The 27041-nt window shown below is 47.7% G+C and overlaps 1 protein-coding gene across 19 annotated transcripts in view; it reads right to left on the bottom strand.

Moving 5' to 3' along the window:
* The window catches only part of Camk2g (calcium/calmodulin dependent protein kinase II gamma), a 57278-nt gene extending 30918 nt beyond the window's left edge, over positions 1 to 26360 (bottom strand). For 12 of the 19 annotated variants that reach the window (XM_055606111.1, XM_055606107.1, XM_055606116.1 and 9 more), the window contains exons 1-6: positions 26193 to 26356; positions 24754 to 24848; positions 11792 to 11851; positions 4137 to 4191; positions 3219 to 3284; positions 45 to 117 (exon numbers count right to left, since the gene is read on the bottom strand). In XM_055606111.1, coding sequence (XP_055462086.1) covers positions 45 to 117; positions 3219 to 3284; positions 4137 to 4191; positions 11792 to 11851; positions 24754 to 24848; positions 26193 to 26257 — 414 coding nt within the window. In that variant the 5' untranslated portion in view covers positions 26258 to 26356. Of the gene's footprint in view, positions 1 to 44; positions 118 to 3218; positions 3285 to 4136; positions 4192 to 11791; positions 11852 to 24753; positions 24849 to 26192 lie in introns of all 19 variants that reach the window. The other 7 variants (XM_055606122.1, XM_055606118.1, XM_055606123.1 and 4 more) reach the window with 4 other exon arrangements.
* Between the last annotated feature and the right edge of the window lie 681 nt (positions 26361 to 27041).

Genomic DNA, 27041 nt, shown 5'->3' with positions numbered 1-27041 from the left:
TCATAAGCAGGAGGCAAGGAAACAAAGTCAGCCTGGTTAAATACCTTCAGGTCTCGGTGGACAATGTCATGTTGGTGGATGTGGTTAACACTCTCCAGGATCTGGTGTATACAATGGCTGGAAGAGCAACACAAGAAATACCAGTGCAGGGATAAATCACACTCACCGAACAAGGCCTTAAATATTATCTAGCTCAACCTATTTTGTTTTTATCTTTAATTGAAAAATAACTACTTCTGAAGGACAATATAATATTCTGATACCTGTATACCACCTCAAGTATTTATTCCTTCTAGTGAGAACATATAAAATCCTTTTTCATATGTTTTAAAATATTGCCAGGTACAGGTAGACCATGCCTTAAATCCTAGCACTTGGGAGGCAGAGGCAGGCAGACTGCTGAGGTCGAGGCCAGCCTGATCTACAGACTAAGTTCCAAGACAGCCAGGACTACAAAAAGAAACCCTGTCTCAAAACACAAACACACCAAACAAAACATCACTAACTCTAGCCACCAGCTGTGCAATAAGATGTGGGAATACATTCTTCCTATCTGACCACCAACTCTCCTTTCCCCATCTACTCTGGCTTCTGCTAACCATCATTCTTCTTTACCTCTAGAAGAGCATCTTTTTTAGATTCCACATATAAGTAAGATCATATGGCATTTGTCTTCCTGTGACTGGCTTGTTTCACTTAACAGAATGTCTTCCAGGTTCACCTATCCTATCATAAATGACAGAATTTCCTGGCCTTTTTAAGGCTCAATAGTATACACGATTCTTTTTTTAATCCATTCATCTGCTGATGGACATTTAGGTTGTCTACATATCTTGGTTATTGTGAATAATGCTGCAATGAATGTGGGTGTATAGACATTTCTTTAACATGCTGATTTGAATTCCTTTGGGTATTTACCCAGTAGTGGGATTGCTGGATCATATGGTAGTTCTATTTTTAGTTTTTCTAAGAAACATCCATACTGTTTTCCAAAAACGGCTATACTAATTTATAATACCAACAGTGTATAAAGGTTCCTTTTCCATTCTTTCTTCCTTTTTTGAGGGAGAGTTTTCCTGCTATGTAGCATAAGCTGGCCTGCAACCTGCTATGTGATCCAGGCTGGCCTTAAACTTACGATCCTTCTACCTCAGCCTCACGACTGCTGGGATTACGTATGGATTTATGCCATGACACTCAGCTTAAAGTTCTCTTTTTCTCCTCATCAGTACTTCACAGAAAAGGAAACTGAGACCAAGGTAAACTTATGTGGGTTTTCCAGAGTGACAAAGCCTTAGGGCGAAGACTGTAATAGATGTCTACTGCAGATTATTTTGACTACAAAGGTCCAAAACAACGTTTGTTCTCTAGAGATTGAAAGATGCTAAATGTTCCTAAGGAAGGTGAGAACATCCAACATTCTCTTTCCTCATAAGCAAACTTTAATCTTAGAGGAGAAGCTTATGATGTTAACTTGGGAAGTGAGCTAGGAAGACCACATACCTTCACTTCCTCAAACATTTACTGAGTGACTCTTAAGGTGTTTTTTTATACTACCTAAGATATTAACTGCTCTAAAAGTTTCTCATCTAGTAGGGAGATAAGACAAGCACATAGATTCCTTCCCAAAATAACACTTTACGAGGGCTCTAAATAGGGTGTCTACAAAGCATTTCTGATAATTCTGCAGGGGAAAAGACAACCTAGCTCAGAATCACACTCTGCTGCTGTTTCTTAGAGTAGACTGTCCACCTTGCACACTCTCCTGCCAGTTCTGTAGCTAAATCCTGGTAGCAGGTATGAGTACCCAGAACAATAGTTTCCAAGTATGGGTGAGTATGCCCTACAAGAGACATCTGGCAATGTCTGGAAATAACTCTGGTTGGCACAACTTGGAAAGGGGAAATCTACTGCTCAGGGATGCTTTTACGTTCTCTTTGTGCATAGGAGAAACCTTCATAACAACAACAAAAAAATTATCTGTGCTAAAGGTCAGTACCACTGAGGCTGAAGAAGGCTGGTACATGGCCAGTCAGCAGCCTCCGGCAGGTGTGCAAGGTAAACCTGCAGGACATCCAGGTGTGCTGGCCTAATTGACCTGCACTTTGTTTCTCTAAAATCTGAGGCTCCTATGAGAGCCAAAGGGCCAATGGATGTTATGAGACCTGGAGACAGGCTCAGGGCCTCCTACAGCATAGAGCCCAAGAGTTTGCCAAAGGAGGTTTAAGACTGAGCTGCAGAGGCGAGTCTCCACAGAAATGTATAATTAGAACAGAGCCCGGCTAGCAGGGAGAGCCTTCTGGCCAAAAATGGCAAAAGTGCGAAGTGTCCCAGCAGAGCCAGGCCAAGCCCACTGGTACAGTCCCCCCACCCGCAAGCTCCCTGAGCTATCACCGCCTCCTCCCACCCACAGCCTGGTCCTCCCCTGCTGGCACTGGAATTCATCTCTCCACTTGAGAATTTTCCGCAGGCTGAGGCATCTGAAGTTGATCAGCAAACATCGGCTGTTCAGGGTGGAGAAATTCGTGAGGAAGCCACACTCCTCCACTCTCTACAGGCGGCCTGAGCCACCACAGAGCCAGAGAAACTGTAGGTTGTAAAGAGGAATAGCTGAGGCAGGCCAGGCAGGCCACACCAGCACCTGTGTGCCAAGATGCAGGTGGACTGTGTGTGTCATACAGAGCCTTGATGGAGAGTCAGGGGCTGAGCCATGGGACCGGAGGACACTTCCCCATGCTGAACTGGTCACGGTGATGGAGTGACAAGGTGACAAAGGCTGAAGGCTCCTGAGGAAGCTCTCCAGTTTCATACCCTTCAGGACAAAAAAGATGCTTTCTCTGATCCCCCAGTCCCTTATGTCAGAACCTTGTACACACTACAGTTTGTCAAAAGAAGGAAGATGTGCAGAGAGGAGGCACTGGGTACGTTTGTGAGCACATAATAATGGGGGGAGGAGGGAGAAGGTATTTCTGAGGTAACAGGAAAAAGGAGACCTTGAAAGAGGCTTTGAAAGAAATTAATCTGGGGATGCTGAATTTTCAACTTCTGATACTATGCACAGAATGCAGCTCTACCACAACTTTTACACACTCTTGTCCAGGTGAGAGTCCAAAGATGATCCAAATAAAACACAATCCCCACCCCCCAAAAAAACTAGCCAGGATTTATTTCAATCCTAAACTCAAAGGGCTTCAACTCAGACATGGAGGATTTCTCACCTGGCATCAGCTTCACTGTAGTACTCTCTGGCCACAATGTCTTCAAACAACTCCCCTCCAGTAACACTGTAACCAACAGGAGAAATGGTCAGAGGAGGCGGGTCCATCGGCCAACTCTAGCACCCAGCAGGTAACCGAATCATATAGGCAAACAGCTTTTAGAGCCATTCCAACTCCCCATGCACTTTGGGAGCCCAGAACATGTTCAGCCCTTCAACGGCACAGAGCTTCTCCATGGGCCAACATGGGTTCTTCCCTTTTTGACAGTTCTGTTTCCTTAACCTAACAGAATCACTAACACTCAGAAAGTGATAAAGACATAGGGATCTAAGAAAGAACATTCTAAAGAAGTCATATGAACACGGTCCTATGGCAGGGCAAGGGCAGACCTACTGCTGAAGCTGAAGAACAACGAGACCACAGGTACAGAAATTCAACCATGACAATGCCAGAAAGCCCTCTTTCCAGGAGGTAGAGAGTCACTCTTAAGACACTAAAGAACAACTAAAGTAGAAGAGAGACCAAGGGAACGCCATACATGACCCATAAAAGCTACCTCCAACTTCCTAGGATTTTTAAGGACATGCAAAGAGGCATTATTTTGTTTCTCCAATAAGGAAAGCACGGCAAGAAACAAACACATCTGCACACGGTATGCAGAGAACAGAAAGGAAGGAGCTAGGTCATTGTGGGGCGCAGGTACTAGGAGACAGAGAGTGAACAAATGAGGGGGCTGGGGAAGGGGGCGGGCCTTTGGGCAGGCACATTCACCCCCCTAGAAACTCTGTGAGTCCTTTTCCTCAGGCAATAGAGAGGAATCCTCAACAGAGGCTGAAGATGCAGTTTAGACTTTCCCAAGCTTTCAGCTTTAGCCGGCTGGAGAGAAAGGTCCCCATACCCACAGAAAGTGGCACTTACAGGTCAAACACGAGGTAGTGAAACCCTTCTTCAGAAATACTGTCATGGAGACGCACTGTAAGAGAGGAGATGGGAACAGAGATTAGCAGAAAGGAACTCAGAAATCCTATTCTCTGTAGCAACCCCACCCAGCTCCATCCTGTCAGCCTCACAGGGATTGCTTCTGAAGATGCTGCAGAGAAAAGTGGCAATGTGCCTAGTACCAGTCAGGCCGTGGGTACACAGCCACAGCAAGAGACTGGCGCTTGGTTTCCAGTGCAGACTGAGGCAAGAGATAGAAGCTTCATGGCTCTGAAAAAAAATCAGATGGAGAAAAGCAAGAAGCTTTCTAGAGGGGCCAGTCCCACAGAAGGTGCACCTAAGACATGATGTGTGGCACAGGACTACACACTGCCAAGACAGGGAAGCCCAGGAGCTCTTTCAGGAACAAATGGAAGCAGGAGGATGAAAGGGTTTGGGAAAAAGGTAGACCCCATCCAAAAGGCATGTGGAGCAGGCAACACACATGCTCAGGCAACCAACACAGTGACTGTTTTGAGACATGATCTGCATATATAACATATAACCTCAAACTCAACATGTGGATGAGGACAATCTCAAACTTCTGATCCTCCTGCCTCTGCCTCTCAGCGCTAGATTTATGGATACATGCCACCATGCCTAATTAATGTGGTGCCGGGGGATCTGGAACTCCATGTATGTAGGCAATCACTCTACCTGCTGAGCCACATTTTCTGCTCGCCCATATACTCAGACCCCTTATTTTTGAGACAGAGCTCCATTATAAAGCCCTGGCTGGCCTAGAGCTTGTCATGTAGACTACAGTGGTCTCAAACTAACTGAGATATGTCTGCCTCTGCCTTCCCGGTTTTGGAATTAAAGGAGCAGTACAACACTATGCTTAGCTTTTATTTATTTTTGAGATAGAGTACTGCTGTGTAGCGCAGATGGCCTGGAGCTTGTGGTAACCCCCCACCTTACTGTCTGGAATACTAGGACTACGGGCATGTACCAACATGCCCAGTCATAACTACTGTTTAGTCAATGTATATATACCATGGGCCAGCCTTGGGTTAGATGTATGTCATACACTACTGACTCTACACGCATGTCTTAAACAATACGGTGTGCCAGGCTAGGTGATGGCATTTGGGGGGACAGACTGTCCAAGGAGTTTATTACCCTACCCTGGGTACTTCTATTTTACAGAAAAGAACCATAGAGGCTCAGGCTTCCACTTCTTGGCAAAGGTTACTAACTGGTGGGTCTTAAACACCAAAAGATAGTCCACTCGATTACAGCTTCTAAGAAATGTGGGTCAGCCTACACAGAGGCAGCAAAGCAGCAGAGTCAAGGAGAGAGTGCTTACAAATGTACCTACAACAGGGCTACAGATATGTCCAAGAGGGCAGCAGGTGGAGGCAGCTCAAGTGCAAGGGAAGGCTGGCAGGCACAATCCCTTCTTAATGCCTGCCTCAAAAGAACTTGGGCAAAAGACCAACGTGATGTCTTCTGAGGTCTCTCTAGTTCCGACTACAAAGCCACCCTGAGTCAAATGCCAACCCTGAGCATTACTCTCATACAAACAGGACTTGCTTTGGTGCCTATGTGGATGCTCTTATCCTTCCCCTCACCCAAATGCTTCCTCTAGGGAACCTTTGGTTTCAAAGGACTCCCTCCATATCTTTGAGCTCTGCTCCAATCCTCAGCAGTTACAGGAATACCTTCCAGAGCATTTCAGGAATGGCCCGACACAAATGCAACTGGTGAGGTGCCTGGGCAGAAAAAAAATCATGGTGCCACTTCCTTGGCATGCCCGACTGCTGCCTTTTCCAGTGCCAAAGCATCTCCTAAAGGCTGATGCATTTCCTGTGTCCCCTACAAGAGAGGAAGCCAGAAGCTGCCACAAGGTATTGGACATCACCACAGCCCCCTTTCTCCTCACTTCAGGAATGAGGAGGGATCCAGGGCTAACAACTGCTCTGCCCGTCTGTGGATCTTATCTGGTTCTGCAACCCTCCTCACTTCTCTAGTCTGTGATGGCGGCTTCTAAGATGGGAGGAAGGGACCATAGTTAGACCCGCTGCTGCCCTCCGACCACCTAACCCAGGTTTGGTCAAGCTACACAAAGTACTCCCCTTGCCTCCCCATTTCACTTCTCTGGTCTCAGTCAGTGCCTCACCCTGTGTCCTGCTGCGGCTGCTCCCTTGCTTCCAAAAGGACTTTCCACTTAATTAAAATTTTGCTATTAAAAAGCATTAAAGTGTGTAATGCAAATAATCCCCTGGAAATCAGCTGTCCCAGAAGCCGAAGACCAGCTTCATTAGGGAGCTGACTAACAGCAGCAAGATGCTGAGCTGACAGGATAGCAGGCAGGAAGATAACAACCACTCCCAATGGGAGCCCAGGTGCCCTACCCTGCTGGGCTTGGCCTTGAGCCTTGAGGTTGGCCTCACCTGGACAACCTCCTCCCAATACTTCACTCCCCAAACCCCAGACCTAAGAACAAGGCCAGATGCACAGACAACCAGGCTTTTGCCCTTCTGGAGCAAGGCCACACACACAGTGCAGGTGGGTGGGGATTAGCAGAGAAGCAGAAAACTAATCCTTCCAGGCCACCCAGCCCCAAAGGTTCTGATGTAAGCAGGAAGCAAGATACTCGGCATGCCAAGACAAGGGGCCCTGAATGAGAACTGCTATATTTTTTTCTTTTTCCTTTCAATTTGTAAAGAAAATTAACAGGAAACTAAGGACAAGGTAGGAAAAATTAACTGTGCCACGTTAAGCACAGCTGATAGTGATGATTAAAATTAAAATGACTAAAATTTAATTAAGCTATTCCTATGTGTCAACCACCGTGTTACTTTCTTGAAACGGTGTCTCATGTAACCGAGGCAGACCTTGAACTTACTAAGCGGCTGAGGATAAACTTGAACTTCTGATCCTCCTGCCTCCTCCACCTCCTGAGTGCTGGGATTATAGGCATGCACCACCACAGCTGATTTATGCAGTGTTAGGAATTGAACCCAGGGTCTTGTACATGACTGGCAAACACTGTATCAACTGAGCTACAATCCCCGCCCATATGAAGTGTTTTATGCAAATACTCTGCTGAATTCTTGATTTAACTGTCAGACAACTACTTATGCCATCCCCACCTGAAGAGAGAGAAAACGGGCTCCAAAAGAAAACAGTTCAAAGTCACATTACATAGCAGAACTTGAAACAACTAACTCAGCAAACATCAAGATCCTTAATATCACAGGACAAAGAACTACTTTGTTCATGCTCTCAGATAAGGATGCTCCACTCTTTCCCGCCCAGCTCTGGCTATTCTAATTGGTTCAATATATGCATTAGGTGACAACCCTGAAGCAGACACAAACATGGCTGTGAAGAGAGGAATCTAGGCCCTGCCACTACCGAGCTTACCCCATGTAGAAGACAGGCTTTTACTAGTAATTATACAAATATGTAACTAGTTACTTAAGTGGCACCATGGACACACTGAATAATGTCATCTGACACCCTGCCCAAGAGGACCGAACCAAGTCTACAGACAGGAAGATCTGGGGGAAAAACATAAATCATGACTGCACTTCAGCAATAAACCTAAATAAATAAATAAGCCTCTAAAATCAATGGGAAAGGGACAGATTTAAATAAGTTTTACTTAACATTTTATACTCTCATGAACCAAAAAAAAAAAAAAAAAATTTACAACCCAAATTTTGTGAATGGCTATTTCTAATTCTTCAAAAACCACCAGCAATCTTCGTTTTTACTTTAAAAGTCTTTCTCAAAACAACAACAACAACACTGAAAAAGTATCTGTTAAAAATTATTGAACTGGGGATAGTGAGATGGCTCAGCAGTTAAGAGTGCTTACCGCTCTTGCAGAGGGCCCTGGTTTGGTCCTCATACATACACTGGGCAGCTCACAACTGCCTGTAACTCCATCTCCACGGATATCCAATGCCTCAAGCTTCTGAGGGCACCTGCATTCACGTCCTGCCCATTCGTGCACACACATACACAACGTCCAAATTTAAAAATAAAATCAGGCATGCTTTTTAAACGTCCTTAATAATAAAGCAATGGGGATGGGATCTCAAACAGAACTAAGTCTGTCCCCCAAAGGCAGCTGTGGCAGCTCTCAGCCCTCCCAACTCAGGGAGCCTTTAGGACAAGCTCAGTCACAACTCAATATTTGTTGTTGTTGTTTTTCTTCCCAACTGTTTTTGCTGCATTTACTATCAGCTGAATGGGTCCTGGGCCCAAGGTTTAATGCAGCCAGGCTTGAATAATTTATCATTAGCTGAGCTGGGGCAGGGGGTGGGGGAGCTGGGATTCAGAATCTCTACTTTCATGTTTATGCTCTTTCAGAACCCTCTGCTGACTCCATGAAGGGTCATAAAGGACAAAGCAAGCAGGCAGATACAGGTTAAATACTGTGCTAGGGTCACAGCTTCTAAGCAGAAACTCAGAAATCCAAATCCAGTGAACCTGACTGCAAGCAAGGTCACAAACCGATGGACTACAGACCAAAGCATTGACATCACCTGGAGACCTTGAAGCTAATCGAAATCTCAGCTTCCCACCACCACCATAGACCTACTGAATCAGGATCTGAATTTTGACAGGATCCCTGGCTGATTCATAAGCACCTAAGAGTTTGAGAAGTGCTGCTTTAAACCATAAATGCTGGGCTGTGATTGAAACTGCTGGAACAGCTCAGCATAAAGAAAACACAGTCTATTCATTAGAGGAACTTAGAGCAGAGAGCAAACAGATCACAGGTAGCACGCACTCCATTCAGACTTCAGACTATCAGCACTAGCCAACTCCTCCACTTAACTCCCTACAGCCAGCCAGCCACGCTCCCACTTTCTGAGTTCAACAGTGTATCCTACACCCAACAGGCATTATGTTTGCCTGTTTTTAATTAACTCTATGTTTTATAACAGTGTTGGGTTCACAGCAAAACGGAACAGAAGGTTCATACACTCCTGACTCCCATGTACAGATTCTCCTCTATGAACATCCCACACCAGGATTTGTTATAGCTGATGGACCTACGGTTTACACTAAGGTTCACTCTTCCAACAGGTCCTTAATGCGACACAGAATATGTACTAGGGAAAAACTGGAACCGCCTGGCTCCTTGCACCGAATACTCATGCGTTTCAGCAGGCCTGACGGCAGCCAGAAAACCTGCTCTCCGCTCTTCTCAATCGGCATGGCCACCGGGTGGTCTGCTTGTCTCCCTTCGGCATGTGACTTAAAAGGCCACAACCAAAGGGCCATAGCTTTAAAGGACGCAGCAGCAGAGAGAGAAAAACAGTGAATTAAAGGCACAATCGGTCTCCTCTCTAGCCACAAGCCAGACTGGGATCCATGGCAACCCCTGCCTCCTGCTCAGCCACATCTCCAGAAGTCCTGGTTCCCACCAGAGAGAGTTCAGCCAGACAATGCTCTCAGAACAGTCCTGGCTCGCTCTTCAATCTGCCTACTCTTAACCCTGAAATTAGTCATTAGACCAACACATCCCTCAGGACAGTTTTGCCAATCTGGTACCGAAGTGAACATACTATGCTTGCTTTTCCTCCGCTTTACACCTTGCCAGCAGTGCAGACTCACAGGGTATATGGCTCCTCCCTCGGCCTTTATTCTGAGCTAAGTGCACAGGAGAAAGGGTACCGAACCACATAAAGTGAGAGGTCACAGACTAGATAAACTTATTTCTATAAATAATGAAAGGAAGGCTAGAAAGTCTTTTAGGCTAGGACCCTACTTTTGCCCTACTTGTTGATTTCTCAATTGTCATTATTGTATCCTCACCTTTTCATGGTCAACCCCACATGTCACAGATGAAGGAGAGGTAAGTCAGCCTCCTCTCTCATTGAACCCCAGCCCCTCTGGTCTCCATTCATCATTGCTATCTGAGTTGATCACAAGAAACACAAACTCAAGTTATTGCCTGAGCTAGTAGGTAGCTTTATTGGTGTTTTTGTTTCATTTTAAGACAGGGTCTTACCATATAGCTCTGCAGGCCTGGAACTCACTATGCTTTTTTTTTTTTTTTTTTAAGAGCAGTGGATCTATGCCACCATTCATAGAGATCTGCTTGCCTCTGCCTCCTAAGTACTGGGATTAAAAGTGTATGCTACCTCTCCCAATGGTGGGCAGTAGGCAGCTTTAAAGTCAGGCCTGTTGGTTCAAAAGGCAAAGAAATAATTTTTTTCCAAAATGTAGAATATAATTTTTAAATATTATCAAATAACAAAAATACTTTTATATAATTGAACTAGCCAAATTTTGTGACTGAACATGCCTTATTTTGTGACTGTTGTTCTAGGGTTCTTCCCTCTTTTGCCTTCTATCCATAGCAACATACTGGTCTCCAGTGTATTTTTCAGGGGACGAGTCTAACCTCAGAAGCAACACAGGAACCCCAGCAGCTCTAAGGCCAACAAGAGTCCCTGGCTAAGGGATGCTGGTGCTATGGAACACTGCACAGGCAAAGCAGAACCCCGGCTATGGCAATCAGCTTCAGGTGTAATCCAAGTTGCTGATTGTGATCTATAAAGCCCTGCATGGTTGGAGTTCTTGTTACCCCAGGGTTGTTCCTCTCTCAGTGGGCTGCAGCTTGACCTCAGCTCCTCCACATAAATGCTCACACTGAGCCCTGAGATCTGGGAAGCCAGAGGCTGGGTAGCTCTAGAGGCAACATCAAGCTTCTTAAGCAAGTTGCCTCTCAGCCCTAGCCGCCAAGAGCTAAGCAGGAAGCCTCCGGGGCACTGTGGGAGCCTTGATATTTAGGCCATGCCTGAGGAGAACATGTGTTGTCTTTTATGATGACTCAGGGATTTCAGGAAAACCTAGGAGATGCTCCCTGCTTCAAGTCAACACTGGGGTTTCTGCTCAAACACTGTAGTCAGCCCAGATTCTGTCCCTTCTGTGAGGAGCAGCAGAACAGGGCCAACACTTTTGGCAGAGACTATTTCAGCCGAACAATGTAAAACTGAGCCAGAGTGGGCTATGGTAGGCGAGGCTCCTCAGGCTTTAGAACAACCAACAATGTGCTTTTGTACCCCAGTCAGGGTGGGAGTGGGGAGAGAGCCTCTCAAGTTTTTCTCCTTCCTCATCTAAGCAGCCCTTGCCATTCCTTCTCCAGAGAAGCCAGGCAGACAGGCAGTTTGCTTTCCTGGCTCTGTGGAACATAAACAGAAGTGCCATGGAAACCCCCAGAGTGTGCAGGACACTGCGACAGGGACAAAACTCTTTTAGGTTCAGGAACAAAATGCTGAGCCTTTCATGGAGGCTATGGATGGCCTCTGTTGAGGGACTCTGGCAGACTGGTAGCCCGGAACCTCACACACTGAGGACTCTGGATTTCAGCCCAAAAACAGAAGGAGAGAGTCTGAAACATATTCAAAAGCCTCACATCTCAGCCCTGAGATGGCACCATACCCAAGGAGACATTCAGGTCTCTAAACAAGAAAGCTCTAGAATTCTGACACATAGCTGCCACCCTACTTGAGCAAGAAAAGACAACAGGTGAAGCTCCAAGACCATAGGTAACCCACACATGCAAAGCCAGTCTCTGTCCTCCCTGCCTTCTGTGACACACTCAGACTCTGCCGGACACTCACCAATGTTTGGATGCTTCAGAAGTCGGCATATCCGGGCCTCTCGTTCTAGTTTCTGATGATCTAAATGGAGACAAAAGAAAACAAAAGTCATCGGCCATCCATTCTAGCTCTGGTTGCCTGTCCACTCATATTTCTTTAATTCTTGGGCACCATCTAGGCATTTTTTGGCAATTGGCTAAGTTAACACTGCACATCTGTAGCAAATCTGTAACATAGCAAATCTGTAGAAAGTTGCTGTGCCTGCCCTTTCCTGATGAGGAAACGAGACTGGAGAGGGTAGACACCTTAAACCCGTGAGGGGCACACTACAGTTTAAATCTAGGTCTCTAGGTAAACCTTGATCTTCTTCCTCTACCACAGGTATTTCAATGAGCTGGGGTGTTAAGAATCACGGGGTGGGAGTGGAGGTGGGGGTAGCACACGCCTTTAATCTCAGCATTTGGGAGACAGAAGCAGGCAGATTCGGAGTCTGAGGCCAGCCTAGTCTACATAGTGAGTTCTTTTATGAGTAACAACAGACCTCCCTCATCCAAGAGGGGTACTTCGATATCCTCAGCTGATATGTATGAAATTCCAGATAGTACCAAACACTACAATAAAAGCACTGTAAATGCAGGTATGGTAGCCCATGTCTGTCTTTTCTGTGCTCAGGAAGTAAAGGCAGGAGGAGTACCAGTTCAAGGCCAGCCTAGGCTGCATATTGAGACAATGTCTCAAAACTCAAGGACTAGGGGATACAGCTCATTGATACAGAACTTGTTCAAGTATGTACAAGATCCTGGGTTCAACCCTTAGTATTATAAAAATACACAAAACCCACAACCAAAGCAGGTGTTCATGCACACCTATAATCCCAGTACTTCAGAGGCGGAGGCAGAAGTGCAAGAAGCAAAAGGGGGAAGCACCAACGTACTCCTGATCAATCTGATAACCAAGAAGGCCGCTAAGTAGCCACTAAGTGACTAACGGGCAAGCAACAGTATGCTGTGTGGATATGTGGGTGAGTCATGTCCTGAGCGGGATGCAGCAGGATGGCAAGAAGCTTCATCATGTTGCCCAGACAACATGCAGTTTACATTTTATTAGTTGCTTATTTCTGGAACCTTGCAGAACTTCGGATCATAGCTGATCACAGGTGACTGCAACTGGATACAGGAAAGCTAAGCTGACTTGCACTGAGTCTGGACACAGCAGTCAGCACACTGGTTCTACATGGATTCTCTTATGACAACCCTAAAACACAGTGATGCTGACAGTGATGATGTGGGTGATCAAGGTAATGATGAATTAAAATAATACCAATTATATGGTCAGTGAGAGGATTCAAAAGCTCCTGCCACCAAGCTTGATGAACTGAGCTGGGTCCCTGAAACCCACACAGTAGAGGGAGAGAACCAACTGCCACAGTTATTCCCTTACCCATAATCACACCCATATGCTATGGCATATGCACACGTCTGTACACACACGTAAGTGTAATGAAAATATTTTAAAGTAAATAAAGCAATAGCAGTGATAGGTGAACTTGATTAAAGGTTTGCTATACAAGTGAGACATGCTTTCTTTTACCCAAAATAATACAGCCATTGAAAATTGGCATAATTACGATGCCCATTTTACAGAATGAGAAGCAAGGACACAAATCCTACTCCTCTTTGGGATACTCTTGGCTACCCACTACTTTGGAACTTAGCTTTTCTGCACTCAAACCTAGGATTACTGTTTCAAGGAAATAACCAGAATCTATTGAGTCTTCAGATCCAAGGGAGCTGATTCCTTCCACAGGAAGACAGAGCTCCAGGAAGCAGAGAGTGATGCCCACAGCAAGAAGGCCTCAAACCCCCCTACCTCCACCTGATAGAATTTGGCCAAAGTCACGACTTTCATAAAACCCTCCCCACTCTTCTTGGCAGGATGTGATTTCCCCTCTTAAAACTATCTCCCCATTCTCCCACTGTATTCTCAGACTCCTCATATCTTAAAACTGCTATCTTCTGGTCATAAGCTCTTCAAAGAGGGTTCAGGGTTTTAAGCTGTACTTGCTGGAGGTCTTTATGCACACAGGGCTCAGCAGAGCTTAACCGGAACAGCAGTAGCAGTAACTACCACTCGCTATGCTTTACTGAATGCCCGGCAGAGTCAGGGATTCTCAATAGTTCATCCAGAAACTCTGTGACACAGGGCTCTATTTTGCTCCATTACCTAAATAAGGAAACCGAGGCTTAAAAACAGAAGTAACCTGCCCAAGGTAATACGGTCAGAAAGCTGATGAAAGGTGGTTATGGTTCAGACCACTCATTCGCCACTGCTCTGCCATGATAGAAAGAAGAAAAGTGGAAATAGCAACTGAAGACTCCCAGGGTTTGGGGTACAGAATCCAATCCAATCTAACTCTCCAGGATAAGCAATTCCTCCCCTCTTCCTCTATTTAAGACAGAGCCTTATGTAGCCCAGGTTGGCCTCAAGCTCCCTAAGGAGCTGAAGACGGAGACCTTTAACTCCTTATCCTCATGCCTCTACCTCTTGAGTGCTATTACAGCTGCACACGACCATGTAGGGCTTATGCAGCCTGGGGATTGAACTCACGGCTTCATACATGCTGGAAGAACTGTACCAACTGAGTCCCACCCACAGCCCTCCTGCCTCCCCATCTGCCCTCTTTAAAGTGACCCCCTCAATGGTCTTATCAAGAAGGAGGTATGATTAGTCCTTGTTTGTTTGTTTGTTTTTCTGTGTGGCCCTGGTTGTCCTTGAACTCACTCTGCACACCAGCCTAGCCTGCAATCTGAAATCTGCCTGCCTCTGCCTCCCAAGTACTGGGATCAAAGGCTTGTGCTACCATGCCCAATTTGGTTACTATAATTTTACAGATGGTAAAACTAAGGTCCAGAGAAGTAACTTAAGGTTCAACAAGAGAAAAGGATTCAATGCTGGCTTGTCACTGTGAGACACTACAAAGATGACAGACTAGAAGGAATTCCCTTACAGTGTTTTACAGTCATTCTCAGCTTTATCCTAACCTTCCCTCTAGCAACAGCTCCACGTTGTTAAACGAGGTGGGGCAGTCAGAGATTAGTTCCTGCTACTCAGCCAATCTGTCCCAGCAGCCCAAGAGCTGGGTCTGGCCTCTCTTCCCACCTTCATTCAGCATGATCAATGACCAGGGTTTGGCCAGAGAGAACCCTGGATAATTCCCAACATGTCCTGGTATCCCTTGGCCAGGTAGAACAACATGGCTGCAGACTTCAACAAACTGAAACACTCAAGGAACCTGCTTGATGGGAGTGTTGGGCTTGCTCCTCCCATATCTGGCCATATGACAGGACAGATTGACATTTTTTCCCAGCCCTGGTCTTGAGACCAAGGAATCAAGCAAGCCAGCCCGGCCAGCTGCAGATCTACCCATGCTATCTCTGACCACTTACCTCACCACCCCTTGACCCATGGCTCCTGGGCAGGTGTGAGAGAACAGCATCTTGCAATGTGGAGGTGGCAGCTGAGAGAAGGCCCAGAAGATTAATGTTTATCTCCTCTCTTAAGTCTAATGGTTACAGCCCTACAATAGTGGCAGCACTAAAAATAAGGACGGGTGCTCTGGCTTTACCAGTGACTCAGAGCAGAGAGAAAAAGACAGGAGGCTCTCAGCTCTTGAAGGGGCTTGCCTAAGGTCCAGAGAACTCATCTTTCCACTTAGTTCAGGCCTAACTCCAAGGGGCCAAGCCTTATTCTCTTGGCAAGGCTTATGTCTTCTTGGAACCCCAGAGCTGTGCTCTGAGTTTAAGCCACAAGCTAGAGCAATTAACACATTAGTTTTGGAAGGGCAGACACTCCACCAAATTATTAAATGTGCCTGAGCCTCATTCATACCTTCAAAAAGTAGTTATTGAGTCCTTCACTCCTAGAGGCATTGCTCTGAATTCAGGAAAACGATGAATAAACCGGTCAAAAATCCCTACCCTCATGGAGTTCCCATTCTATGGTGGTAGGGGACACAGACTCAAGAAGCTCATTAGATGCTGAAGTTAGCACTAGGCAGACAAAGCAGGGCAGGAAGAAAGTGCTAAGTTTAAGTAAAATACGCAGGGGAAGCCTCAGCAAGGAAATGACATCTGATTAAGACCAGAAGGAGGCAAACCAGTCACTTACTTTCTGAAGGAGTTTCACCCATCCACCTACCCATCCATCCATCCATTTATTTATGGTGAGACAGGCTGTCCTTGAATTTAGTATGTAACCAAAAATGTCCTTGAACTTCTGATCCCCCTATTCCTGCCTCTTAAGTACTGGCATTATAAGTACCTCCACACCTCATTTATGTACCTGTGATCTAACCTAGGACCTGCTACTTGCTCCTTATGCACCCTCTCAACTGAGCCATAACCTCAGTCTGTAGTTTCATACTTCCAGAAAGAAACAGCAATACCTGAAGTTTAAATGAGGTAATATGGTATAATACTTAGCATACCATTTTCAACCGTCTGGTGATAAAAAGGAAAAGTCTCTTGTACTGACATGTGCAAATGGCTTTTCTTTTTGTCCATTTTGCATGTATGCGGTTATGTGTGAACATGCATATGAAGGCCTAAGGTTAAGTTAGCTCCCCACCCCCACACAAACACACACAAAGATTCTCTGTGTGGCCCTGGCCTTCCTGGAACTCACTCTGTAGACCAGGCTGGCCTCAAACTCAGAACCGTGGGATTAAAGGCGTGCACCACTATGGTTACGCTTTCTTTTTATTTGCTAAAGTAGGATCTCACAATCAAATCTTCCAAAGGTTATGGGTCTGCTAGCCAGCTTGTTCTGGGAGTTCCCTATCTCTGTCTTCCGAGGCTAGAATTACAGGCAGGTCACCATGACAACTCAGCATTTACACGAGTTCTTGGAGATCCAAACTCTGGTCCTCATACTTCCACGGCAAGCACTTTAACTACTGAGCCATCATTTCTAACTGTGTGCTCATACATACTGCCAGAGAAAGAGTACCTTCCCTCCCTCCCCAACCCTGGACAGACACTGAATCTGAATGCAACAACCGAAGCCCTGACTTGTTCTTAAGGTTCCTGTGAGATCCTCCGTTGCCATCCAGAGGTGAAACCTGTGCATGTCTACAGCCTGCAGAAGAAAGCAAGCAAGAGGCACACTCAGACACAGCGTCAGCCCAGGGAGTACTTGACCACAAGATACCTCCTCTTCTCCGGTCTTGCTGGCTATGGCATCCTGCCATCCCAAAGCTCTCTGCTCAGTGAACCATGTGGTTTCTGCCTACCACACTCTCTTACACCATGCATAGCCTAACCTCTCCAGTAGTTATCTCTCTCCCCATACCTCCTGCTCTATAGCCTCCTCAGGACTGGTGAGAAAAAAAGTGTTCTACACTAGCAGGAACAGGAAGTGATTTGTAGAGTACCTTTCTTGAACACAGCATTCTTAACACTAAAAAGGGGTGAAGCCATTGAGCTTGTTCAGTCCATGGTGGTGGGACTAGACTTAGGCTTGGCATCTCAGGGTAAGCACAAACCAGCAGGTACTCTTGCCACAAAGCCAGCCTCCTCTTACCCGCCTTTCTGTAGGGCTCCTCCCACCCCATAGCCCAGCCCCCCCTTCCTGTTTAAGAACAGCCACTTCCTGCTTTGCACAGGGCCACTTCCTGCCCGCCTGTGTGCTACTGCCATGGAGACCCACCCTGCAGTCCTTCAGCCTAGCTACAACCACAGGCAGAAGTGCACTCCTGCAAAGTTTTCCCCCTTAATAGCAAGAGGTGGCATCAGGATCAGAAAGCAGAAGCAGCCTTATTAGGAGCCTGTTCCAGCCCTCCTGGCCCTGCTTGGGCTTTTCCCCAGCCATCTACCTCATGAGAGCCAGGCTTCGGCCCCGGGGTTTCAGGACCTGGTCTAGGACACCACAATTTCACAGGTAGGGCAGTGAGGAATGACCAGATATAGCAAGGGAAGCACAAATGAGTTATCAGAGGGCAAAGTAACTTCAACAGCATACAGCAAGGGGCACACAGAAACCCAGAACTGTCTCTTCCTTCCAGCCCAACAGAAGCCTACCCATATACATCTGCCTTTATTCTTCAGCACTGGAGGACCAGGAGCACTGGCCACTAATTCTCCATGTCTCCTGCCAAGGACCTGTACACTGATTTAGAAATGTTTCTCTAAAACCACAAAAGCCAGCAGCAGCTTCAAATAAGAGTTCTGTTGTCACATAAACATACAGCCTTTTGTAAATAGGAAAAGACACACAGTCACATTGCGGCTATAAAGACTCTTCCTGAGGTCCAATCTCAAAGACATCTTTCCCTCTGCACATCTGTGCCTGTGACCTCAACATCAGCTGTGAGAAGCTCCCAGCAGACTCACTGATTTCTGACAAGAGATGGAGGTGGTCTCATCTAGCTGCCCTCCTGGGTGCCCCCACCTGAGTGCCTTTCACAAACAGCTGACACCCTGCTTTGACTCCTTGGGCATCACTCTGAGGAGCAGAAACAAGGAACACAGTGCTTTCGTGTCACAAACCACCTTCCCCTGCGCTTATACACAACCTCAACACTTGGGCACCAACAAGTGAGAAACTCAAGCCACAATCCCACTGACCTCCCCATGACACCATGGTGCCAAATCCCTTCCTCTTTAAAGGTGCAAAGAATCTCCAATTAAAGGCAAAGGTGGAAAGCTGGGCACGGTGGTGCACACCCATAATCCCAGTACTCAGAGAAGCAGAAGCAGGCAGATCTCTGTGAATTCGAGGCCAGCCTGGTCTACAAAATGAGTCCAGAACAACCAAGGTTACACAGAGAAACACTGTCTCGAAAAAACAAATAAATAAATAAATAGGGCAAAGTACGTCTACCAAGTAAGCAAAGAGTCTTCTAATTCGTCCATAAACCTGGATCTAGCTAGTGGTTATGAATACAGGGGACCAGGACCTGAAATATGCCCATGTTACCCAAGGCTCTGTCCCTTACACAGCACACATACAAATATTCTGCCTTCAACTTTTAACTTGAACAGTTCCAATCAGGCAACAGAAAGTCCTGAGCCTCACTGTGGCCTCTGGCTCTCAAGACAGGGAAAGGCTAACTAAGGAGGGAAAGGCAAGAGGCGCCAAGACGTGCCCTAAAGTTCAAACCCCAAGTCAGCTTTGACGGAGAAAATCCCCATGGGGTCACTAACAAGCCCCAAGAAGGCAAGGCTCTGCCTGTGGATACTCTGGTTACTTTTAAGGGTCAAAATGGGGTCAGCTCCATGACCCTAGTGGGTGCCCCTCTCCTTTGCCCATGTTTTGGTGACATTTCCTTCATGGTAACCAGCCCCAAGTAAAACATCCCAGGGAGCAGCCCCTAAAAATAGCTCCTCCCAGGGCAGCAGCAAGAGAGGGGGAGGGTAAAGAGAGGGAGGAGAAAAGAGGGGAGCAGATGGGAATCTTCTGTTGCTGATGGTGAGAGGGCCCAGGAAACAGAGATGATGTATGTGTGTGGGGAGTGGCTAAAAATGCCCTCACCAGTCTCCCCCCCCAAAAAAAAATGTGGGTACAGAAGATTGAGGCAATAAGGGGAGGTTTGTTTTGTTGGGCTTAGAATTATCTAGGGTGCTGGATGGAGAGCTGTGGGATGACACCAAAATTCATTACAGAACAAAGGACAAGAACCTGTGTTTAACAGAATATAACCCTAGCACTTAGGAGGTGGAGGCAGGAAGATCAGGAGTTCAAGGTCATCCTTAGCTACATAGTGAGTCTGAGGCCAGCATGGGCTAATGAGACCTGTCTTAAAAGAAAGATAAAAAGAGAGAGAGAAAGCAAGAGCAGGAGAAAAAGCTCAAGGGGACTCAAGGCCATACTGTCTGAACATGCTGGTGTCTGAGAATCAGGAAAACTGTGTATGTATCTAACACCCAAAACAAACACAGAAGAAATCTTTTATGCCTTGGTTTCTACAAGGAAACATCTGTCTGGCTATGTGCAGGTGACAAGGGCCTCTACAGAGGCACTCAAGAGGTGCAAAGTACCTATCTTTTTCTGTCACCACCCTTTGGCACCCCTAGGATCAGCCCCTGTCCGTCTGTCAAAGCTGTTCAGAAAGTAGCAAGCATGGAGATGAGGGGTGGGAACCGGTCACCCCAAGCCCTCCCCTTCCCTGCTCCAGCCTCAGCAAAGAATGGGGCCAGCCACTCCCCTCTAGGGTTTCAGCACAGCTTCTGATGACAAACACCAGAAAGAAAATCAGGGTCCTATTTTACAAAACAGGACACATTTTAACCTCCATCCCCACCCAACACCCCAGTTCCTTCTGGGAAGGTGGACAGTAGGACAAGGTGACAGGTTAGTGTTCTGTAACTCACACCTCACATCATGATTGTATGATGAAAGTAGCCAAGTAGAAGCCTTGGCACAGAAGTGGGACCTCTACCCTCCTCCCTCATGCGCGGCACGAAAGGTGGCAGCGGAGTGCAGTCACTTATATGTAGGAAAACATTTCTCTGTGTCTAGAAAGCAACTTATTTTATCCTCCATTGAAAAGCTTGTTTTTACACAAAACCTCCTCAATCTCCCCTCGAATCCCAGAGGTCCAGGGCAGCAGAGTCCTTCTAACTGTTCTCTTTCCATTCCTACACCATCCTGTCTTGTCCTCCCCTTACTTCACCCAGATCCCTAACAGGAAAGTCTTACTTGGAGATACCACAGGGGACACAAATGTCATGGGGGCTACTCAGGCCAACACCGAGGGGGTGGGGACTTTCAGCTGGCACCATTCAAGGGGATCCCATTTCAGTCCCCAGGGCCAGCTGGACCCAGAAAGGGACAGCCTTTACCCTTCTGGTAGCCAACATGCCACAACATCAGCCACTCGGTCTGCCATAGCCTTAGACACAAAGTGACATCGCAAATGAGGGATGCAGAACAAGGCCCCTAATCACAAATCAGCTATGTACACAGAACGCTATATTACAGCAGAGTGCCCCTGAGACACCACCTGAAGAAGGCCGGGCAAAGGTGTGCCCAGTGAATCCCAGGAGAAAGCATGAACGGCTGTGGTTGTTGCTGCTACATCGTTTGGTTTTGTCTTTTTTGTCTGTTTTAAGATGGGGAGTCTTGATATATATCGTAGCCTTGAACTTGTGGCAATCATTCTGCCTCAGTCTCTAGAGTACTGGGAATAATGGTCTGTGCATCACAAGTAACATCTACTGATTTCTTAAAAGTGGCTCATAGATTACTTGAAGCGTGTGTTAAAAATGCAGATTCTGGGTGATACCCCAGGCTTCAATCTTAAAGCAGCATCTCTGTAGACTGAAGCCAGGAAGCTGCTGTTTTAATCAGTACTCAAAGTGAGCTTCATTGGCACTGAAATTGAAAGTCACCACTTAGAGGAAGTCCCAGAAGTGGTCCTACAAGGCCATGAATGATGAGAAAGGAGAAATCATAAACTACACTGCTTTATGCCCAAAGCATAAGTCTTTATCCTCATCTGTTCTCGCCAAAGCAGCCTGGCTCCCTGGATCAAAATGGAGGAAACCAAGCCAGCACCAGGGTTCAAGGGCTCCAGAAACTTAACTCTGAGTTTCCTGGGAGCTAAAGCCAAAAAGCAACCATGACTGGTTATCTAGCCCTCTTAATTCATATATGTGTGTGTACATGTGTGTGTTCAGTGTGTATCATGTACTTTGCTAGGACCTGCCTACACGAAAGCAAACAAAAAAAAGTAAGGTCTTTTTTCTCACTTCTCAGGTCCTCGCGAAGAGGAAGGCTTTTCTTATACCTAGTTACAACAGAATTTTTTTCACATGAAGTATACAGACAGACAAATAAGGAAGGAAGGAAGGAAGGAAGGAAGGAAGGAAGGAAGGAAGGAAGGAAGGAAGGAAGGAAATAATGTAACAGATTTCATAACACTGTTTCTGGTAGCATCCTTCCTAAGGCCAAGGGCATTACTCCAGTATCAATTTCAGTCAAAGGATCTGAAATCCGGATAAATAATCCAAATACAGAGGTTTCTTATGATGCTCTAAGGATAAATCCTAAGCTAAGTAGAAATCAGAAAGGACCGTTTGCTGCCCTTCAACTGTAGCAATACGGGGAAAAGGCTCTGGATATAAGCAAAGAAAGCAGGATATAAAATGTTATGCTCCACGAGGTGAAAATCTGTATGCATATGAATAAAGATAAGAAGGGAATATGAAGATTTAAAAATAACAAAAAGACATAAGGGCTCAGGCTCTTTGGGGGGGGGGGAGGTTGCTCTTAAATCTTAAAATAACGACTTATCGTTGCCATCACCTGGCCCACTAGATCCTGCATCCAATCCTATTTTAAATGCCTCCTTCAGCCTAGTAGAGCTAAGCTTAGAACCATAGGCTCTCCTGTAAGAGTCCCAATTCTGTACCCATCATTGCACTCAAGTAAAAGCAATGGTGTCACATGACTTTTAGTGCCCATGTAGACAGGCCTGCAGATAAAAAACAAAGCAATACTCAATGCACACCTGTATGTTCATCCTACCTGGTAACTCAGCCACCAATAGCATTGTCAGAGGCTACAACGACAAGAAAGTACGGCCCACAAGAAAGCTTCCTATCTAATCTGACACCCCAAAACACTAAGTTGTCTCTCTTTAGGGCCTCTTGGGCCACATCATTATGGACAATGAGGAAAAGCAACTCTCTACCCTTTTTTTTACCTTTCAGCTTGTAGCAAAGAAAAATCACAAAGAAGGTAAATCATCAAGGAACCCCAGTAAACACAGCAAGCCTCTTTAGACCTTCACATAGGTGACCCTAACGGGCAATGACATTCCCAAACACAGAAATCCAACACCTGCGGAGCCCTAGACAGACAGACAGCAGCAAGTGAAACCCAGCTCCAGCTACAGCACCTTTATAAAATATACAGCGTAAACTGAGAGGCTGCAAGGAAGCCATGGTTTTCACTCCTGAACCCCATGGGGACCAGCCCAGCGTGGACCTTGACCCAGCCCCTATGACAACACATACGATCTCTAGCAGTACCCTCCTCCTGCTCCCTCACCTCCAAATAGCAATGGCACCTCTGCATTCCTGACCCCTCTTTTTGGCATCTGAGCACATCCACCAGCCGCCACGAGCCTCTGTCCCAAAGTTAACCCAGTACGTAAGCCAAAGCCTCAGTCTTGGCATAACCATCTCTCAAGTGGGGGAGTTGCTGCCTGGTACACATGATCTTATTCAAAAATACTCAAGTTGAAAAGAAAAGCAGAAAAATTAAATCTCATCCAGGGAAAGAAGAACATGAAGATACAAGTTTGGAAAGCCAGAATAAGGTTGAAAGGCTTTGAGGAAGGGAAAAAAAGGGACACTATCCCAGAGCTTAGGAAGAAGTTCAGGTGGATATGGAAGTAGCAGAAAATGAAAGCCTAAGGTTGGTAGCTCTAGTCACTAAAACCAGCTACCTTCAGATCCCAAAGTTTCAGCTCTTAACATCCTATCCCTCTCTCACTCCTGGACTAGAGGACACTGGTAATGAGCAAAGCAAAGTGCTACATGGTCAATCACAGACACGAGATATCAGCCACATTTCTGATATCCCTCATCAACTAATGCCTGCCTACACCTTTCATTCTTAGTCAGAGTATGTCTGCCAGAGAACCCAACTACTGTTGTCCCCCTCATCCCAGAGGAGGGCATCTGACCACCCACATATCTCTATGACAACCATTGCCTTGGACTCAAGGTACCTGCTGAAAAGAAAATAAACAATTCAACTTTACAGCCAATGTACATAACAGCATAAGACAGAAAATGGAAACAACCAAACAAACCTTGGTAATAGGAAAGACACCCAGACCAGGAAGCAGATACCGCCCTGTGGAACAGGCCGCAGAACCACCACCAGCAGGACAGAAGCCACTGTCATCTCTCTGGAATTCTAGAGCTTCTGGGTGCTTGGTACATCTTAATATCTTGATGCCCATGTGACTACTGGCCAAAGACCACATATTCCCCAGGACATCTGTCTTGGGAGTCCTACTGCCCAGCCCTAATCCCTTTCTCTGAGTCGTATAACCTTTACTGCTGTGCTGCACCTTGAAGCTTTCCAGGACCTGACCTCTGTATTAACCAGACCAAGTCACCTCACACTTCACACGCTGCCGGGTCTACACTTACCAGATGAGGTAAGCTTGGCAAGCACCCAATACCAGCTTCAGAGATGTGCATCCAAAGTGTTAAAGACAGGCCCTGGCTTCTTCCCAGCCTTAGGTACACAACAGCCTCTCACAAGTGAGGCTCTAGGGCCCACACGTTAGGTTCCTCACACACTGAGGCACTGCGGCTCCTGCTCAGAGCAGACCACTGGGATTTCTAGACCATAAGGCATCGTCACCCTCTGCTCAGGACAGACTACATCTGCTGCTTCTCCACCAACTTTGTAACTTGATCAAAAAAAGCAATCAAGTTCATCTGGCAGGATTTGTTCCCCAGAAGCCCTCGCCAGTAGCAGCCTCCCCTGATGTTTACAGATTTCCTTCCCTTGGGAGTCTGTTCCGCCTCCTGGTGGGCAGGGAAGGATAGAATCACCAGAACTGCTCATTTACTGCATCTCCATCCAAAGTCACCAACAGGGCATAAGGCTAGAACAAGTGGCCAGCACTGCCCTAACGGGCTCTACGCACCCTAAATTAAGCGCTTTTCATTCCAGACCACCTATCACCTCTAGATTCACCACTGAGAACTTGAACTTCCTCAACATCTTTGGTGACCACTCCAGCTACTTGTATCTCTTACTTTTTTATTTTTTATTTTTTTCCTCCAGAGCACTTCCAATTTCCTCACACCTCCTTGTCTGGCTTCAAAGTCCACCCACCCTGAAATTCCAAGTCATACCTGGCGCTAAAACATAGCCTCCCTCAGCTCTCAGGGCATCTGCATAAGTCTGATCTCTGGATAGATCCTCTGGGAGAGGCCCAGACAGGGAACACTCACCTCGAGCTGACAACTTCTTGGTATTGATGATTTTTGCTGCATATTCCTGCGTAGACGTTTTCTTCACACACCTTCGGACCACTGAGAAGGCACCCCTGGAGGGAGAAGGGGGGAAGAACTGGGACATGGAGCCAAGCAAAGTGACACAGACATACTTCAGACGAGGACAGCAATGCTCCCACTGCCAGGTTTGTAGTAACAACCAACAGCTAACATAAGGAAGGATAAGGCCACTCCATGGCATTAAACAAATGTGGGTGGAGTACCACCTGGCTCCTACCCCACCATCTCTAGTTCCTGGGCAAAGCAACAGCCTCAACCTCAGACTGTCCACCAGGAGCTGGTGGGCGATGCTTCAAATACACACCTGCTGCACCTCACTGGTAGCCTTTCAGTCCCAGCAAAGGCAACAGAGAGAGAAGGGACAGGGAGAAGAGAGAAGGAACAAGGAGAACTTGTCCATTCTCTCAGCAGAAATAACTGAGAGTAGGGGAAAGGGAGATTAAACGGAAGGTATGATTTCCTGAGAAATTTCCCTTTAGTCTGGGAGAAAGTAAGGCTCAAGATCTGCTAAACTGGCTTAAACCCAGAGCAACTGTGTTGCTCAGCTGACAGCAGGGAAACAGAGGAAGGACAGATCTGATACTGACAGCAGTGGCTCCCCTTCCTCACGCTATGTTCCTCTACATGACCCTCCAAATGGGCTGCGATCTCGGGCTCTGGAAATATCTAGGGGGGCGGGCAGAGCAGGGGCTGCAGTGGCCAGGCTCCGCACCGCGGGTGGGGGTGGCGGGGACCCAGGCTGCGGCGGCGGCCAGCTCAGTGCGGAGGGGAGGGGGATGCGGCGGATGCGGCGCTCGGCTCCCGGGACCACTGCAGGGATAGGGGGAGGGGCCGGGGGTGCCGCAGCACTGCCCAGCAGAGAGGCTGGGATCTTGGAAGCGGCACTAGCGGGGGGGGGGGGGGGCCCAGCACTAACCATCTCCCCACACCAGGGCACCGCAGCCGGGCTGTTGCTGCAGAGCTGGGGAGGGTCCTGAGTGCCAGGCACGCGTGAACTGGCGACCGGGTGCAGAGTGGGCTCGGGAGCCCGTTGGGGAAGGGACGGTGGGCAGGTAGGGTCGAGGAAGGGGAGCATCTGAAGGGTGCGGGAGGGGCGGGGCTGAAAGGCGCCCTGGAGCAGTCCCGGGGCTGCAGTTCCCGTGGCAGCGCCGGGTGCAGCAGCTCAGCAGTGGCTGCAGGGCGCGGAGGGGGCTGCGGGACCGGGAACCCAGGGCCAAAGGACCCCGAGGCAGCACGCGGGAAAAGCTGGGGGTGGGGCGGGTCGAGGGGGCGCTGCAGCGACCGGTGCAGGGCCGGGGGGGCGGGGCGAGAAGCCGCATAGCGCCTAGACGCCTAGGCTAGGGTAGGGGGCCGCCGCGCGTGGTGGTGGGCCGTACTTGCCGAGCTCCTCGAAAAGCTGGTAGTCGTCGGTAAAGCGGGTGCAGGTGGCGGTGGTGGCCATACTGGCGGGCGGGCGGACACGGCGGTGCAGCCCGCGCCGACGTCGGTGCACAGTCACCGCCGCCCGGCCGAGGGAGCAAGAGGAGGAGACGGGGCTGAGCCCGGCAGCACCGCGAGACTTTACCGGAGCGAGCGAGGGAGGGAGGGACACCCCCGCGCCCGCCCGCCGGCCCCGCCCGCCGGCCCCGCCCCCAGCCCCTCTGGCTCCACCCCGCCCTTGGGGAGGGGCCTCCCGCCGTCGGCCCCGCCCCTCCCCGGGAGCCGCCCGAACTGAGCCCCTTGCGCCAGAGGGCTGTGAATGCGGGGTCCCATCTCCCAGCCACCCTCTGGGATCGACCGATGCTTTTAGTTAGCTACTCGTAGGCTTCTCCAGGAGGGGATCCTTCAAGAGCTCAGAAACGAGAGTGCGAAAGTGGTTTCTGAGCAGCGTAGGGTCTAGACCACCGCGGTCTGGGGAGAGGACCCACACGTGGGTCCCAAGCCTGCAATGTGAACCAAGCCGACAAAATGCCAAGGTCAAAGAGCTTGTGTGAGACTGTACGCTCGGGAGGTCTCCCCAGACCTTGCAGAGCCAGCTGCCAGCAGCCTTCCCTCAGGGTGCCGATATTCTGGACTGTTGCAAGAATCAAGGGCATCAGTAGAAAAAACAACCCCAAAAAACCTTCAGCCGTGATTTTATCAGGGAAACTAGGCCAGGGGGCAAGATGTTTGCTTGCTTTTCTTTTCTTTTCTTTTCTTTCTCCCTCTTTCTTTCCAGTTATTTATTTTGCATGTGTATGTGCGTG

This window comes from Psammomys obesus, unplaced genomic scaffold (assembly GCF_907164565.1).
Source record: "Psammomys obesus unplaced genomic scaffold, mPsaObe1.curated_primary_1811, whole genome shotgun sequence".
Taxonomy (NCBI): Eukaryota; Metazoa; Chordata; class Mammalia; order Rodentia; family Muridae; genus Psammomys; species Psammomys obesus.
This window is presented reverse-complemented; position numbering and strand designations above follow the sequence as displayed.